The sequence below is a fragment of the Alosa sapidissima genome, chromosome 15 (assembly GCF_018492685.1).
Source record: "Alosa sapidissima isolate fAloSap1 chromosome 15, fAloSap1.pri, whole genome shotgun sequence".
In the NCBI taxonomy this organism is placed as follows: Eukaryota; Metazoa; Chordata; class Actinopteri; order Clupeiformes; family Clupeidae; genus Alosa; species Alosa sapidissima.
The window spans coordinates 20,569,165-20,587,674 of NC_055971.1; the positions used below are offsets into that span (position 1 = coordinate 20,569,165).

At 38.9% G+C, this 18,510-nt stretch overlaps 1 protein-coding gene across 4 annotated transcripts; it reads right to left on the reverse strand.

The window, feature by feature from the left end:
• Positions 1 to 106: 106 nt before the first annotated feature.
• On the reverse strand, positions 107 to 15,433 carry sidt2 (SID1 transmembrane family, member 2). 4 transcript variants are annotated; one of them, XM_042063040.1, is made up of 27 exons: positions 14,514 to 15,432; positions 14,297 to 14,418; positions 12,939 to 13,103; positions 12,737 to 12,782; positions 12,284 to 12,385; positions 12,049 to 12,132; positions 11,577 to 11,676; positions 9,781 to 9,846; positions 9,584 to 9,677; positions 8,922 to 8,971; positions 8,610 to 8,621; positions 7,315 to 7,359; positions 7,065 to 7,139; positions 6,581 to 6,696; positions 6,386 to 6,459; positions 4,977 to 5,043; positions 4,443 to 4,516; positions 4,009 to 4,132; positions 3,732 to 3,849; positions 2,966 to 3,102; positions 2,369 to 2,477; positions 2,004 to 2,080; positions 1,763 to 1,809; positions 1,408 to 1,513; positions 1,139 to 1,249; positions 801 to 914; positions 107 to 708 (listed from the first exon to the last, which is right to left on the reverse strand). In XM_042063040.1, the coding sequence occupies exons 1-27, from the start codon at positions 14,763 to 14,765 to the stop codon at positions 646 to 648; spliced, it is 2,550 nt and encodes an 849-aa protein (XP_041918974.1). In that variant the 5' UTR covers positions 14,766 to 15,432; the 3' UTR covers positions 107 to 645. The 4 variants fall into 4 exon arrangements, with proteins under 4 accessions (XP_041918974.1, XP_041918973.1, XP_041918976.1 ...); XM_042063039.1 differs by having other exon boundaries at positions 7,065 to 7,142; positions 14,514 to 15,431; XM_042063042.1 differs by lacking the exon at positions 8,610 to 8,621 and having other exon boundaries at positions 14,514 to 15,433.
• Between the last annotated feature and the right edge of the window lie 3,077 nt (positions 15,434 to 18,510).

Below are 18,510 nucleotides of genomic sequence, written 5' to 3' on the forward strand. Positions count from 1 at the left end.
GTACATTTGGTGTCTCTGATGTACTCTGATGTGTGGTTAGAATACTAATATGCATTGTGTCTAATCTAAATGAAACAGCCATATATTTTGACTTTTCACACATTCAATAATAATTTATTTTCTTGTCTGTTAATCATTTTATTGTAAAACCGTAAGAGAACATAATACAAGTCATAACACAAAACAAAAGATACTTTATCCCATTATTAAAGGTGTAACCTTTCTAAATAGTGCAACAGCTGCTCATCACAAGCATGTTCATGATTTACTGATATACAATCAATTCTTGTAAGATCAATTCAGCAATAGTACAGTATGGGAGCTTGACCACAGGAAGGACTCAAAACATTAAAGGCCACTGATTTGGCAAGACACATATTCCCTCTCAATCACAAACACGTAAAAAACAAACATCCTGATTGCAGTTATACAGACAGCAATGACAGTAGTCTCAATGGCATGATTGAAATGTGCAGGGATGTGATGATTTAACATTTATTAATTGGCACACTGAAACCATCCACTTGGCCGGGGCACAAACGCGTTGTGTGAAAACCGTCGGTCGTTCTTTCTTCGCAGTTACGTGCAATTAGGTTTGCGCCCATGCAAACGACTGACTGGCACAGGTGAGAGTTAGTCCATGGATTAAAACACATAGATTTTGTCTCTCTGTACGTTGTCAAGATCGTCATCCATAGTCAGCAGAACCTGTAGGGAGAAGTTGAAAGTTGTTGTCAGGATAAAGGCTCTAAGAGATGGGTCAGGTTGGCACAGCATTTGAGCAACTACAGATGACTCACCAGGAAGGAGCCAAACATGGCGATGGAGGAGAGGAAATGCCAGATGTCATGATCATCAAAGAATGAGAGCAGGATGCACTCTCGGTTGTGCTCACGAGACTCAGCAGGAGTTTTCTACAGCAAGACGGAGCATAAACTAGTGACCACACTGATGAATACAGTTGGTTGGTCGTGTGAGTCTTTTATGTTTTGCATGTATCCATGACAACAGACTGGTTAAATTACTTCTAGATTTAATACACAACAATTTAAGTGTTTATATGCAATATTTTCCATACTACATAGCTGACATTAATGTAGTTAAAATGCTGCCGGGTATGGCCATGTTCAGTACTGACCTGCCACGTGCTGAGTCCTTGGAAAAAGAAGAACAGTGCAAAGCCCCAAACCACTGCTGTGAAGAGGATACACACCAGGGCCAGGCACTGGATTCGCTCACCACTGCGGAGCTACACACACACACACACACACACACAAACAAATAATTTAAAAAACATTGTAACATTGTACTTATACTATGCACAATGACAATTAAGTTGAATCTAATCTAAAAAAAAAAAAAAAAAGGGTAAGTCACCGTTAAAAATGCACAGAATTGTATACTCACCTTCATAATGATGTAAAAGGCAAAGTACAGCAGAAGATTGCAGATGGCAATGGCTAGTAGATATGAAGCAAAGTCACTGGGCCTCTCAATCAGACCATATGCAGCCCTGAAGAGCATTTGAAGGGGTTACTGGATATCTGATTCTGTTCTCTACTGAAATGTTGTTGTTACACTAATACAAAGTATTTGAAGCAACTATTCATGCATGAAATGCTACTAAAATCTTAACATTAAATGTAATCTTATATTATTTCATTCTCATTCTTTACAGTATTTGTGTCTAGATACAAAGCCATGCCATATACACAGTCAATAGGAAATGTAATTGTTATATAGCAGTGAAGTGTATACTTACAGGGACCAGTTAACAATGTTTCCCATGACAAGTAACACCATCCGGTCCTAGGATAAACAAACACCAGACACAAATACTTTTTAAAGTGTACTCACGGATAATCAAGCATCATTTTTGATCTCCTACAAGTTTTCTTGACCTCCCACATGTTTATAATATTTCCTGAGAAATGTTTTACCAATATATGCGCATAGTTGTTTTTCAAGAAACATGACCAGTCTGATGTTTGTGTCTTACTCACAATGTACATGGGACCACTGCATGTTCTGATACAGTCTGTGTAGACAATGTGCAGTATCCGACGGAAAACTCCAGAATCTGTAATCCACAATTGATTTACAAAAAATGCCTTTTCATATACAATATTTTCTGTTCTGTTACAGCCAAAGAATAGCATTACATGCTAAGCCTAGACTGAATACATATTGATGGAAATAAAATAAAACAGTGTAATGACCTATATATTGTTTATTTTCCTGAAAATATATTGTAAATATAATGTTTGATACACCCTTTTAAAACCAACAGTCATGTGTATGGGCCAACACTGAGGGCACGACCATGTCAATTCTGCCTCTGCTATGGAAATCATGACAAAGAGCTCACCAAGCCGCCAGCGGCCCATGTAGTACAGTTGAGTACTGAGGAGCATTGTGGCCAGGATGTGGATCACCGAGAAGACGATCCAGAAAACAGTGTTCCCTTTTCCAAACACCTACGAGGAAACACAAAAACACACTTTAAACATTCTTCCACACACAGCAGTGACCACTGATATTTAGAAAAATCATTTCATTCCACACAAGCTGGCTGTTTATTTTCTTGTCAACCACAGGCAGTGAACAAAACTAATTCACGATCAGTTTCAGAATAATCTACCCATGACATACAGTATACTTGTTTTACCAAGGGACAACATTAAGGTGGGGATCACACTGGAAATAACGAAGGGGCAGCGGTAAGCGTAACACAACGCTCACACCATAATAAGTTCTATCTCGTTCCCAAGTAACACAAACTACGCTAGCATTGCGCTTTGAAAGATGAATCAAGTTCAATGATCAGCTTGTTCAACGCTAGCGCTGCCACAGTTCCGCTGCCAAACCATAGAGAACAATATGAAACCTGCCGCTTGCCACTGGCCAGTGTGATCCCCGCCTAATGCAGATGGTGATTAGAAGGTTAAATCAATGCTGCACTTACCACACCCAGCACAGAGAAGAAGATGACTGCCGCAAGGCAGGCATAGGCAGTGTAGGCACTGGCATTGATGTCTGGATGTCTCTTTTGGTAAAGTTTCAGCATACAGAGTCCAGCAATCATGTACATAAAGGATGTGTCTACGAAGGAAAGGGAAATTGATTTCAGACAGAACCCCTTGATCTTTCTAGTGTGATTCCTGCAATGACCTGTTGTGTCCAACTCAAAACAAAAATGTGTGTGTGGATCGAGGTTATAGCAGAGCACTCTGTTTTCTGTCCTGTAACAAGGTCTAGCGTTTTGGTCTGAGCAGTTGTGGCTCCTAAATGTTTCAACTCCAAAATGTTTCAACAACAAAACTAGAAGTTGACTGGGGCAAAGTGAAAAACACATCTTAAATAATCATGCACATGGACAGTTAACACAATTAAGAACTTCCCTACCCCTAAGCATCAGCTTGTCGAGCGATAAAGTAGATTATGACAGCAATTAAGCAATCGGCAGATTGGTAATACTGTTAACCTGCTTTTTAAATTCAATCTTATTGTTAGCATGTCATTGTTTTGAACAAAAGCATGAAGATATATTTTTTACAACCATCAACACTGATTTACTGGATAACACTGATTCAAATATAGTCTATATACCTACATATGCTTATTTATCATTATTTTTACCATTTATGTGTCAAAATCAACGTTATCGCTCGATAAGCAGTGTAGCCTTCTGACATTCAGCATAAACCGCATACTCAATATAATGATCTCACCAAACTGAAAGTTTGTGTAGTTGGGGCAGACATGGTAGCAGGCACTGAGAAGCCCCTCCATCATCAGAGCTGTGCCCATTGCATAAAACAGACCAAAGTGTTTCGGAATTCCACATTCCTGAGAAAGAGAGAGAGAGAGAGAGAGAAAGAGAGAAACAGAGAGGTTCTATTTAATACTTTATATAATCATAGCGGCATAATGTATGTGTTATATTTCATGTGATGCATGGGATAATCTACATTATATTGCTCTCTGATTTGCTGAGATTCATCTCACCAATGCAGCCAGGTCATTCCGTACAAGTGCGCGGTTGTGTTTCATGTCTCTCTGAAGCACAATGAGGAGGAAGAGCAACCCCAGCATCACGTAACCAACGTTACTCAGAATATTGTTGAAGGAACTAAATGAAAATAATTAAAAATAATTCAATAAATAAACTCAGCATGACAATTGAATGCACTAAAATCAACAAGTGGGCTTCATAACTGCTTCATTAATATTTAATAAACATGTAACATTTTCTAAGAGACAAGTGAAGCAGTGCTTTGTGAAAAGAAAATATATCTAATACATTTTTCAGTGTCGAAGTCTCTTGTAGTACATAATACAGGTTTCCTGGTCTGGATTTCAAGAAAAAAATGTTTTATTTAGCAAAAGCCCTACCAAACAACAGGGAACGAGGGGTTAACAACTTATGTAAATAAACAAACCTGAGTGCTCCCAATGGGTGTGCACACAGGAAGTTGTAGTAACAGATGTCTTGATTTCCTGTCACGTTCACAACCTGTTAATATATATATAAATGTAAATGTATAAATGTATATGTAAAAAAAAAAAAACTATTTAGCATTAGTGTTGTTTGACACACATCAGTTTTACTGCAAAACTGTTTTCACATTGTTTCGGTCTGATGGAGATCGATGAGGAGCCTGAGCTCAGGCTGGGGCAGTCAGCCTAATCCAGTCTAATTATAACACCTACTTTCTCAGGCCAAAGAGAGAATAAGGTCTCTCTATTCTAAGCCCTTATCAAATGTCCTTGCAAGGGGTTCTGCAATGTAACAATCTGATTACTGATGAGGAGTAAAATCTATGTGTAAACCTCCTGTTACACATTAATTATTTATGTATATACTGCAAGGACTACACCATATAAGTATTTAAATTAACCACTAAATTCACCACTGTAAGATATGACGAGTGTAGTGTTCTTAAATATGTTACAAAACAAGGAGACAGAAGTACCGTCTGGTATGTGATGACCAGCTGGATCACAGGTAGAGCATAGAACACAGCTATGGTGGAAATGTTCCTGTGAAGAAAAAACATCCACTTGTTACCTCACCATCATTCCCTAACTGATCATATTACAAATAACAAGGCATCATTTCACATCAATTAAGGCCTCCCAAAACTGAAGCTCAAGGTTTTGTTGTATATGAAATTAATACCCACACTATTACTGGAATCATAGCGCTAAACATTATGGACATATTGATGATATTGATATGTGCATGTTCTAAACATGCAGTTACAATAACGAAGAACATACTGTACAATCTCTGGTCTATTTCCTACCAGTGAACATATTTTCCAATTGCATATTTATGAAATGGTAAATAAAAGGTCCCATACTATGAAAAAATAAATACTTTTTCAGTGCTTTAATGCATGTTTTGGGGTATCTGGGATGGATAACAATGTAACAAGCCATTCAGAACTTCCATGACCTCAAGCAGAGAAGCTTGTTGAATAAAACCACCAAAATTGTTCCTATCTGGACCACATCTCCGTTTGTGACTGAAGAACGAAAGTGCAAAAAATTGCTTTTATCCTGCAACCTGTTACTAAAATGTTGATGCAAAGCCATTGTGCATTATGCTTGTGTTCGTAAAGGAACAGCTACACAAACAGAGTGCTCTAAACAGGGCTCCTCAGACAGAGTTGAAAAGGAGTTGTGGAGCTATTGACGTGGGTAAAACGCCAAGGAAAATGTCTTGTCCTGAAAAACATTATTTCTGAGTAGAAACAAATCAGCGTTTATTGAGATCTCACCTGTTTCTCCAAACCACTCTTAGTAGAAATAAGGTGACATCCTTTAAACCAATGAGAGTGACATCTGTCATTCCCTTTAACAGCAAGCAGCATTTATTTCTTGAATTTCCCCTTGGGGATCAATAAAGTATTTATCTATGTATCTATCTATGGTCACCGGCGTATTTGAAGGAATCTGCTTGCATGCAAGACCAAATTGAACAGGTATTCCACTAAACCATGCTTTATTAAAAACCTAGCAGAGTATAGCCTACACGCATCTGCACTCCTCTATTATTTGAACTCATAGGCAAAGTGAAACTAACTTCATCGTCGCTTTGCGTCGTGATGAGAATACACTTTGCGCCGCACTTTTGACCATCATAATAGAGCCCCTTGAGTTGAACTTAAATTCAACTTGGGCTGAGACAAGAGGAAGGCCATTTCTAAGATGTGAAATGGAGAAGCAGGTCAGATCTCATTTCATTGCTTCCCTATGAGTAAATAAAGAACCTGGCCAAAAACTGAAAGGCCTTGGATTCTGTGGTAACTGGGTCTCTCTCCAGATACAGTGCATACTGGACATTATAGCAAAATTACCACCTTTTGTTACCACTCACCAGAAGTAGATCTGGTACTTTTTGCTTAGGATCCTCTTATCTTTGCGAGCCAGATCTGATACACAAAGGTATTTCTGCGACAGAAAGGGCAAACGAATTTCAGTAGCATTAATTAAAAGACATTTGAATGACATGTAAGATATGAAAAAATGTGAAAGCTTTCCTGAATATAACATCAAAATGGCATCAACATACCTTAGTGCGGACAATGTTCTTATCATAGTCAATGTCTGCCAATGTGTCATAATCGTCTTCTTCAACAGAACTGAGAGAATCCTGTCGACTGCAGCCAACACTCTCCAAAGACCGTTCTAATGGAGAGACATGGTGATGGACAACAACATAGTTGGAATAACGCATGGAGACAGATTTTGGTGGCCAAATCAATATGATTATAGTGACACAAATTAATTTAAAAGCCTAGAATCTTCAATGGCACGCTCACTCAATACCAACTGATTACAATGAATCGATATGAAAATGTGCTATTCTAGGGAATTCCTATGACTGTAACAATGACCCTTTTTTGCAATTTTCTTGTGGCAGCACGTACAAGATTTTAATAACTGTTGAATCCATTCTAAATATACATTAAGGATAATATTATCTCAATAATATTATCTCATTCAATAATGAGATTCAAATATATTGCAAATTTGTGTGCTTCTGTTGTCCATACCCATGTATCCATAGTGAACTTCAGCTGATGCTATACTGTCAGTAATGGCCTCTGAGCTGAAAGAGCTTCCATTGTCTGCTAAATGAAAGAAGGAGAAAAGACAAAACAGAAGTTAAGGGAAGGGTGTACAGAAAGATGCAAGACGCTAGAGTAAGGTCGGTGATTTATGCCATGTGATATTTCCACACATGACTATGGCTCTCATGGGAGATAGCTCTCAGATTGAGGATAATGTCGACACATGACTTACCGACTGAACCGTACTCATAAGGTAAGGGAGTGACCAGGCCTTTTCCTGCAAAAGGACAGAAAAACACTTAGAACAATACAGAAGTTATAATTCATACTCCAATAAAAATGACTGTTTAACACTATAAAAGCATTCAAAAAACTGGAGAATTGTTAAGCACATGATGGTTTGTTTTCCTCAACTGACCACAATGTTATCCTAGTTTTACACTGCTCAAATGTTGGTTGATTGGTTGCAAACTTTGATTGATTCATCAAAGAAGGACAAGATATCCATGTTTTCCAGGATCTGTTCACATCTCTACTTGCTCTTAATTTAACTGTAATTTTATTTCAGCTCAAATGCTAAATCATTTTCATAAAATTTGAGAGCACACTTTGTAGTTTTATGGTTTACTTTACTTAATAAATGTTAGTTTTCTTATGTATATTAGTTCATTTAAATTCAGTCAATTATGATTGCCTATGCATTATGTAATGCACATTATCAAATCAGCATTGGAAAATGCATTATTAGAGACAGTATAGCAAAGAAACAGATAAAAGACACTAGTTTGTGAATGTAAAAACCTGTAACCCAAAACAATGCATGCATGCAGTATGTATGTTAAGTAAAAAGACCCTCTCTGAAGCTTTAAGAGACATCCTAGTAAAAATGCTAGCACCTAACGTTGCAGCTCTGGAAAAAATTTAGAAACCACTGCACATTTTTCCGATGTCATCCTACAATTGCTGAGTGACATTTGAATGAGTTGACGGTCATATTCAAATTTTCAGTGGTCTCTTAATTTTGAATAAAAATGTCAACTCATTCGTAAGACACTTGCAATGGTGCAAGCAGCGGGTTCAAGTCCGGGCAGGTGCAAGGCTGAGCCGCATAACACAGTTAAACAAGTGAAAAGGAAAATGATCTTTTACTAAACATCCTGCTTCAATGTCTGTATATTTAGCCTTCTCCTGCTAAAGTCCCCACTGCAAGTCACCTGATAAGCTATTGATTGATGGAGAAAATCTGTCCAACAGCACTGATTCACTGTTTAATGAGATATGGTGTTGCGTGTTTCTCCTAGTTTAAACATTCCTTTGTGTTTGGAGAGTTTCCTCTTAGAAACGTGTGACTAATGCCGGTTAAAAAAATGCCGGTATATACATTTACACGCTTTATATGAATATGACAGATTCAAGCTAAGCAACGTGAAATGCACTTTGACTATTGGTACCTGATGTGTGCACATTACAGCTAAAGGAGAGTCACTTATCAGTGACTTATCAGAAATATTGCAACAAGATGCTTACCCAACAGAGAGGCTGAGTTGAGAAACAAAGGGATTTCAGAAGAGAAACAAAAAGAGTGGAAAGTAAATTTAATTTCACAATCAACAATAATGTAAATGTTAAGAGTATTAAGCAGAAGAGCATTTGCTATTTTACATAAAATTTGGTTTCTGACCCTTCAACCATGTGGAGTTCTAAAATTATGCCACTCAGATAGACACAATATCATTATTTGCCTATTGCCTATGGCTAATTAAGATTACAGTTCCTCTACAGAAGCTAATACTTGTCTATGTTGACATGCGTTCTCTGTGCCAGGTTCCTGAAGCTTACCTGTCTCTGCAGGTGACATATCTGGGTGGCACTCCCTCTTATGGTGACCTCTGCAAAAAAAAAACACCAGCAAAGCACAGAAAAATAAACACAACAATTTCTCTCAGTTGGTCACTTTATCTAATTACATCTTCATTCTATCCTGGTAGAACTACACATAACAGCTGGATTTTCATTTGGATATGGTAGAGGTCATGTACTGTACACATTGGAAAGTGAATCATTCTCTCCATAAAGGTGAGTTACTGAAGCACCTAACCAAACAACACTGGTTTTATAAAATGTAAAATCAATAAAACGTAATGACCTATCAGGCAACAAGGTAACAATATCATAAGCATTAGTCATTACACAAGGATAGCTATGATGCTTACTTAATATACTTAAAGACTTAGGACTTAAGTCTAATGTTTGAACATTAGTCTTTCATCAAAATAAGGGCCTGCTATGGCATATATACGCTACATTTCTGAGACATTTCATAGGCCTACTGACACTTATAAAATACAGTACCATGTCTGGAGTTTATTCAGTAGACATCTACCCCAAAAACAAGTATGGACTTGACTCTTACTGTTTATCTGTTGTGTCATGTGGTTGTATGGACTTGACTCTTACTGTTTCTTAGTGACATGTCACGTGGTTGCTGTTATTCTGCTTACCTCTTACTTTCCACACAGGCCATCAGGAAGGTGAGCACGTAAAATGAGAGGAAGATGCCCAGGCAGAAGAGCATCCCCATGACATACACCTCCGCTACAGGAAAAGGAGTGTGAAAAACCAAGCATGTTTGAACTGCAAATTACAAATTAAGGTCTAGTACTTACAAGAAATAACCAGCAGTAACAATGTAACTTACATTTTATAGCCGGGGAAACAACTACATCAAGAGTTTTACTCCGGTTTCCAGGATCCATCAATTGATCTGAAATAGGATTACAGACAGACATCAGCATTTCATAACAGCAGCTATACAGGGGGTATTCTTTGTAATGTAGATAGATTCTTTATTTATCCTGAGGGAAATTTTAGACATGTTACAATGTATGGATTAGGGATGGCACGGTTTTTGAAAAATGCTCCGAACCGTGCGGCTGGCATGTCACGGTTCGGAGTGTGTGTTCGTCGTACGGTCCTACGGTTCAGGCTAGTTATGGCATGCGCAATTGATTCCCATGTGACAATGTGTTTCTCTTTCGCGCAAGAGTAGGAGTATAGTTTTGAGTGCTGCGCGCGACTGGAGTCTTTAGAAATGGCAAGTGCGAGAGACAAAGACTGCCGGGAGTTGCAGGATGCGCCAGCCTCTTATAGGTCTGGTATGTGGGAACATTTCGGATTTGAGGTTACCTATGATGATAGAGGAGTTAAGACGACAGAAAAGACTGCGACTGTGTGCAAACATTGTGCAACACGTGTTCAGTATGCTCTTGGCAACACTTCGAACATGCTAGGTCATATGAAAAGACGTCACCCCAATGTGTCTGTAGACAATTTAAGGAAGAAAGAGCCGCAGGCTACCCAACAACTTCTGTCCTCAGCATTTAAGCAGCCTCTCAGTGATAACTCGGCCAGGGCAATGGCCATAACGAAAGCAATCGGGATGTTTATTGCAAAAGATATGATGCCATATAGTGTGATTGAGGGTGAAGGATTTCGTCAGTTGATGAAAATACTCGAGCCCCGCTACAACATTCCCTCCCGCCGACACTTCGGCACCGCTGTAGTTCCAAAACTATACGACGAGACACGAGAAAAACTTGTCAAAGAATTGTCCGACACGGCCCACGTAGCTCTCACCACCGATGGATTGCATTTATTGATAGCCACTAGCCAGCATGTTTTTTAATATTTAAAATATTACAGTGGCACTTTTACTTTAGATAAGAACTTTATGTTTCCAAATACTGCACTTTAATTTAAGAATTTAATTTAAGCTGCAAGAGTTACACTTTCTTTCTTTGTGTGCCAAAAAGGGGCATACGTTCCTGCAGATGGCAATAGTACACATTCTGCCTTTTATGCCAAATAAATGAAAAGATTGTTGAAATTATCAATGTCTTCCCTCTTGCTGTATCAAAATCTCAACTGTAGCTTAACGTTTCCTCAGACAATAATGTGCTTTATGTGAAGTCAAATTCAGTTTGTGCATTATTACATGATAACTATTCTTTAAATAGGCCTACTCTAGCCTAATTGTGGATGATTAAGCTATATGCTGAAATATGTTTCTGGAGTGTGAAAGATTAAAAGAAAAAATAACAACAAGAACCGTACCGAACCGAAAACCGTGACCCTAAACCGTGATACGAACCGAACCGTAGATTTTGTGAACCGTGCCACCCCTAGTATGGATGGATACCGATTTTGCTCAATTAGAAGCATTTGCATACTTTGGTATATTTAATGTTTTGGATCCAAATTGTGTAAACCAAATTCAGGAAGAAATACTAAATGTATTCAAAATGCAGCCTCTAGTCTAAAGGAACAATGACCACTATAAAGAATAATGTGACACATATTTTGTTCTTTAACTCCCATTCATCTACATTGACTGGAATGAAGTTTACTGCTTCAACTGATAGGAGATGATCATTTCTGACTAAACCACTTAGTGTGTTTAAGGGTCATAAACAGACAGTGAACAGAGTGAGTCACCTGGCAATAGTGGGTAGTACTTCAGAGGACCCCCGCATGCCTCATCTTCAGTCTTCACCACAACAACCACATAAAAACTGTTGCTTGGGAAATCTTTTCTCTAAAAGAAAAAGAAAAATGGACTGTAAGAAATAGGAATGCAATATGTATACATATTCTTCTTATTAAACAAACATTTAGTTAAATAGAAGAACTTTGTCAGAACTCATTCATTCTCAGAATCAACAGGTGTTATCATTTGAATGCAATACTCATTTTCACATAACAGAGGATGGATTGTACACACAATACTGTCCACTTGCTGAGTGCACTTTATTCTTTGAATAATTTAATAAAACATAGACATCCTATTAATATGTACAATTTGGCCAATGCAATATCTCTACTCATTAACAGCAATAAGAGAGTAAGACAGAATAGATGTCGAGAACTTACGCTTATACTGTATGCACTGATTATGTTTACTCATTACCTGTACAGTAATGGCTGCTGTCTTGGTCATTGTCTGGTACATCCCAATGAAGGCAACATTGTTGTCCAAATCGTAGACTGGACACTGTCAAGGTTGAGCACAGGGTATTGGCAAACGGATTATGAAAAGTGTGTCGCTGCTCCACAAACTGAACTGACATCATTATGTAAAGTAGGGTCAGAGACACATGACTGTGCATGTGAATAAAAAAGTGGAAGTGGTCAGAACTGCTTACTTGTATGTCCTGGATGGACATGACTGAGCATGGGAAGTTTGTCTGCGAGTTCACTTTCACAATAACGGAGTCCACGCCATCAGGAAAGTCATATTTGAAATACTGTAGGGGGTTATAAAAAAACAATAGCTTCTATTTACTTTAGATTGTGCAATGGCTGCTGTTAACCAGGTCTGTGTTAATATTTAAGCATCAGCAGTTTGGTCAAGGCATAAACTGTGCTTATATGAAGGCGGCAAGTCACCCTCGGTGCTATCAAGTATCATACCCATTCACACAGACTTGCCACACACCCTTAATATTCTAGAAATGTCTGTGCCACTTTAACGGGAGGTGGATGACTCTCCTACGCACTGGATGTGGACATCAAGCCATACAAAATATCCAGTGTGCACTTCTCTAATGTTTGTCAATTACACTCATCAATCAAACCTTTCTTGATTGAGTTCCTACCTGAGGTTGGGATGGAGTTGCAGTGAAGCTGAATTTCAGATCGGTCCTAGTGGAGGAAGACAGAAACATGTGAGCCTTCAGTTCCTCCTCTATTCCAGGAGACGAATTGGCACTTCAGCATTTAGATTACAAGGGCTCATTCCAATTTTGAATGGTCATTGTATTATTGCTAACATCTAGGCCTATGTTATCTCCTACTTACTGCAACGTGAAACTGTCCACACGACTGACACTGAACTGGTACTTGATTGTGGAACTTGAGAGCGTAGACACATCCACATAAAAGTACTCGGTCTCTGAGAGAGCACGTGTAGGTGGCTGACACAATGTACGTCCCACTTGGGTGTACAGGTATTTCCTCTGGTACCTGCAAAAACAAAGAATGGGGTCACACACAGACGATACATCTCAATGTCCCCCCTCACAAACTTTAATGTGGGTTCCCATTGACTTGGTGAGGGCTTAGGGCTGTCCCACTGTGACATTGTGAAGTGCATGAGGACTCGCTCACACCCTTTTCGTGCCTTTCCCTTAACTTCACTTTACTCAAGGGAATAGCCAGCCAACTGCCAGAAAAGTTTGCAACACGTTTTTGGTGTAGTCAATTTAACAATAGGTCACAGGTGCGGTCCAATCCTTGTTATTAGGATTGATGATAGATAGATAGATAGATAGATACTTTATTGATCCCTAGGGGAAATTCAAGATTTTGTAAAGCCCTACAGCCTCTAAAAACCCAATCATTTAACATCGGAGGTCAGTTTAGTCTTTGAGGGTTCAAGGCTTAGACCTTAAGGGGGGGGGACATTGAGATTTACTCATAGAGTAGAACTCAACAGATTGCAAGGAGTTTGAAAACTCTGGAGTAATATACAAAGTAGTTATCTTATTTGCTGCAGTCTAGTGGTGGACAGCAAAAGAGGAAAGGAATGAACTGCTATGAACTATTGATAATAGTTGGCATGTGAAGAAATTGGCAATAAAGCAGACTTTGACTTTGACTTTTGATAATGTACAAGTGAGGTTGACACCCTCTAGGAATTTGCTTTCAGCTTAAGGACGTGTCAAAATAGTTTAAGCAAAATACCATAAGTGTGCTACATATCCTTACATTACATTAGTTGTTTAAGCGCTTATGTGTTATGGTTTGTATAATATTGTTTTATTTTCATTAGGCTGTTAATTAATTTGACATTATTGTTTATTATTGATATTCTCCTTAATGTAGTCTTACCATGTCATTGTTTTTATATTATTGATTGAATGGACATTATTGTTTTATTATTGCCTTTCCCCTCTTTTTCATTGCTTATTTTTATTAGGCTATTGATTGAATTGATATTGTTGTTTATTATTACTATTCTCCTTATTATATTTGACCAACATTCTAATCTGTCCCCTGTTCAATTTTAAATATTATGTTGTTTTGTATTTATGTGTCGCTTTGGACAAAGGCGTCTGCCAAATCCATAACCATAATCATTAATGATATGGAATCCTCATCAATGTGTTATTACATGCATAGAGAAGAGTCAACACAAATCCAGTAACATTACTCACAGGCCACGTAGGATTAGGGGGACTTGAAAGGACAACACAGCCTGCTTCTGCCTCACAACAAAAAGGATGGGGCTTTTTGTATTATTTGTCAGCAGATTCACCCACACTCTTACGCCTTCCGTCTGGATAAGAAATAGCAACAAATACGTACTGTGTGTTACATTTGAAGACATCACTTGAATGGTCCAAATATGTATTGTAATTCACATAACGTTACCTTGTTTCGAGAGACCGTGTGGTTGAAAGCGTAGATTGTCTGGATGCCAGTGTTCACTTCATCGTTGTAGGTAAAATCAAACTGCGCATCTTTTTGGACTATCTTATTTGTTTCTGTTGCTAACTCGTAACAGCTAATATTTAAGACTAATGTAAACAGCACGTACAGAGACCGTAATGTAAAATCCCATTTAAAACAAGTCGACAGAAAGCCAGAGGAAGGCTTGTGTCGAGATTTCCAACAGATCAGCATCCCTTCATTGAACTACCTCACCACAGTAACAGCCTGAACCGTTTGCTTTACTAACTTTAATCTATAGGCCTAAGTTAAAATCACAAAATATCGAACTGTCATTTACCAACAAGAACAAGAAACCTTAACCAACGACAGCAAGCTGTCTGGTTGTATCTAAATCGATATAGCTGCTACCCTCACTAGTGGATGATTACATTGAAAGTACAAGTTGCCTGGGTAGATGAGCAAACCGATGACAAAACGTTGGAATTAGACACGACTAACATAAAATGCTACTGCATTTTCAAGACAATCATTTGGAAGCTAGCACCACTACAGATACCTGCTGTAAGACATTTATCTATATGCATGTCAGCCAGTTAGCTAGCAGCAGGCTGGCTAGCTGTTGTTTCAGTCCAAAATCCTGTGTAGCCTACCTTTCCAGCAAATATATAACGTCAAACGTTACCAATCTGGATGATAAGATGTAGATGACGTCAATGTGTTATTGGACGTTTATTAACCTCTCGTAAAGTAACCGTACGACTCAGTTCTTAATGGCATCTTAACAGGTTGATTTCTAGAACTAGCTGTTGTTGTTGTCCCCGACTCACGGCGTAGCTTACGTCGACGTAAAGTACCCTCCAAGTACACCTCGCTGCAGCCAGCGGGAAGGCGAGGCTTGACATCAAGCCCCGCCCACATCCAACTCAGCTCTTTGCCTACGTCACTCCCCATACGCTTTGGCCAAAGATCCTTGATCAAAGATCCTTGATTACTAGTAACGTAATTCGTTACTATGGGAGCAAAACGGGACAGTTCCGGTCTGCATAAGTGGGAGTGTCACCTTACGTCACTAAATAAACGTTCTCTCTTAATAAGCAATAAGAACGGATAAACATAATTGTGTTCACAGTATTATTGTCTATAATCATGTATGATACCAATGAATCATTCTTTAGGACATGATATGAATAATTTAATTAGTCATGTGAACTGAGCTAGCTAGCTAGATAACGCTAGCTTAAAATGCTATACAAGTGGATGGGAGTAGCTATGGCAATACAGCTATGCGCTAACAAGTGACTAGTAGTTGAAGGACTTCGCTTAAACTTAATATACTGTTGCAAATTCACTTGAGTATAAACTATCCACTTTAACTAATGTCAGTAATGTTATTCAGCTAGTTATCATTTCAAAGAAATTACACTTCTCCGTTTAAAATGTTACCTTAGCTAAGAGGCTAGCTAGCATGCTAACAACCGGACAGTAACTGGCAGCAGCATGGTCTGATATTAAGTTATATTATTACAAATCCGAACGCTAAAAAATTACACTTTTAGGCTTGAAATGATCCCAAACACTTACAGATTATGACAAAATTTTCCAAAAAACCCTCAACAAATCCAGAAAGACATAATGACCAATTTATTGGTAAAATTCCACAACTCTCCATTGACATTAGTGCAGCGAGGGTTTACTCTGGTCTGCATAAAGGGGGATTTTCCCCCCTCCCCCTTGCAATAATCGAACGCGGAAATTGTCGAACGTTTGCGCCTCTCGCTCCGCTTTAACCCTCTCTGCTTTGGCTTTACTACCGACAGCCCAAACTGATGATGTAGGCTAAACACAAATGACATTTCATGCAACCACAGTGAATTTTTCATGTAGGCCTAGGCTAGTTATTGGGGGCCAAGCAGCGAAGCTGCAGGACCCCATTGAGTTAGTAGCTTTTCCTATTATCATTTTTGTGTGCCCGTGACAGCCAATCAAATATGGTGATGAAGCCACCAAACAGGAAGTGGACTAACATCTCTGTGACGCTTTTGCGTTAACATAACAAAACTCGATACCATTAGTCAGGACACTGTCCCAATCACTCACAGCATTTTTTATGCAAACACTCTAGCGCCACCACCAGTTCAATGCTGGACATGTGTTCATGCACATGATCCTTGACTCTTTTGTCTGATTTCACAATTGAGGTAGCGTCTGTGTCCTTGGACCATCCCGAGTTCATCGACTCCTATCCCGTCACTTTCTGCCATATTGGTCCTCCGCCATATTGGATTTGGTCCAAACACTACGAAAAGTTTCAGCGGTTACAAACTTGGCGGAGATGATCTTCAGACCGAGCCGCACAAACGATACTTGTCAGATTTTTTAATTTTCAAGTTTATTTGCCCGTGACAGCCAATCACACATGGTGACGATGCCGCCTAACAGGAAGGTGGCTAACATCTCGGCTATGCTTTAATGTATGAAGTCCAAACTTGGTACAGGGACTTGGTATCTGATTGTGAGGACGCACTACGAAATTGGCATCATGTGGCCTCTATAGGGGGCGCTGTAATACAGGAAGTGAGCTTGTATCTCAGCAACGCTTCGGTGTAAAAAGTCCAAACTTGGTATAAGGACCTGTTAACTGATTATGATGACGCACTAGGAAATTGGAATCATTTGGCCTCTATAGGGGGTGCTGCAATACAGGAAGTGAGCTCCTATCTTAGCAACGCCAGAGAATGTCTAATAAGGGGAGAACCTTCACTCTCGGAACTCTTCCGGTGTGGTACTGCAGGTACCTATCTAGGGGCGCTCGCGGGCGAGTCCAGAATGAATGGAGGTCTATGGAGCTGTACCCCTCAAAATCCACTTTTCTCGGGATATATTTTTTTTTCAAGTAATTTGAATATTGTATTCGAAAGGGGTTGAGTATTATATTGGTTGAGTATTATATTTTTTAAAGTCACTTAATTGTTCTAAAAAGCCTTTCAAACGTGTCAATGACGCCATTTATTAGCATGGTCATAGCATAGCATAGCATCAATGCTAGCGTGTTATGGGCAACAACGACCCAACCTGTAAGAAAACGAAAGGACATGACTCCCGGATTATTTCACTTTTGATTGATAATCCATATCCATTTTGCGAAAAATAAAATAAAATCTCAGGGTTTCAGTTGTTAAATAGGTGAAAACAATAAATGTAGCTATATGTAGCTCCATAGGACCCCATGTATTTTGGACTCGCCCGCGATCGCCATCTAGGTGAACTCTGGTGAACTGCAGCCAAATTCGGTTTGTATGGGATTAATAGAGAGTGGGGAGGCTCTCCGTAGACGGGCTCTGGCAACGCTTTGATGTATGAAGTCCAAACTTGGTACAGGGACTTGGTACCTCATAGAGTGTCCCAGTGACGCCACTTCCATTTGCCTCCATGGGACCTATCTTTCAAAAAATGTTGAATGCCAGTCTATGGTGAAAAAGAAATGATTTTCTGGTCCCGGTTGACTTGTGCCTTGAATTACCCATATGATGTTTGTCAATTTTAAAGACAATTTTTCATGTAAAGACATTTGCAGTTTGTTTCGTAACTATTGAATTACAACATTGTGAAAGATCGTAATTCCGGGGAGCCGGCAAGATGGCCGCGTGATAAGTCGGAAAGTCATCGAGCTCTCAGCACTAATTACCACAGAACGCATATTGACGACTTAAATTGAGATGTTTAGTCAGTAATTAGTCGGTGAAGTGTTGGAAAAAAACAAACTAACTCCATTTGTGAAGAATGACAGACGTAAAACCAAAAAGAAAGAACGATAATAACCACGACGGTAAAGCTAGCGACCATGCTAACTACACGTAGCTAGAACGTTCGTTAGCAATGAGGAGTTTCCCTGCTGCCTCCCTCTCTTTTTTTTTTTTTTATTATACAAAAATCACCATGCAAATTATAACAAATAGGGGTACAAGAATTCAGCACA

Coding starts and splice junctions, on each gene's coding strand:
- sidt2 (XM_042063039.1), bottom strand. CDS start 14,765: ATGCTGATCTGTTGGAAATCTCGACACAAGCCTTCCTCTGGCTTTCTG. Junction 4,517..4,976: donor TGGTCATCACATACCAGACG/GTACTTCTGTCT, acceptor ATATATTAACAG/GTTGTGAACGTGACAGGAAA. Junction 915..1,138: donor AAGGACTCAGCACGTGGCAG/GTCAGTACTGAA, acceptor GTCTTGCTGTAG/AAAACTCCTGCTGAGTCTCG.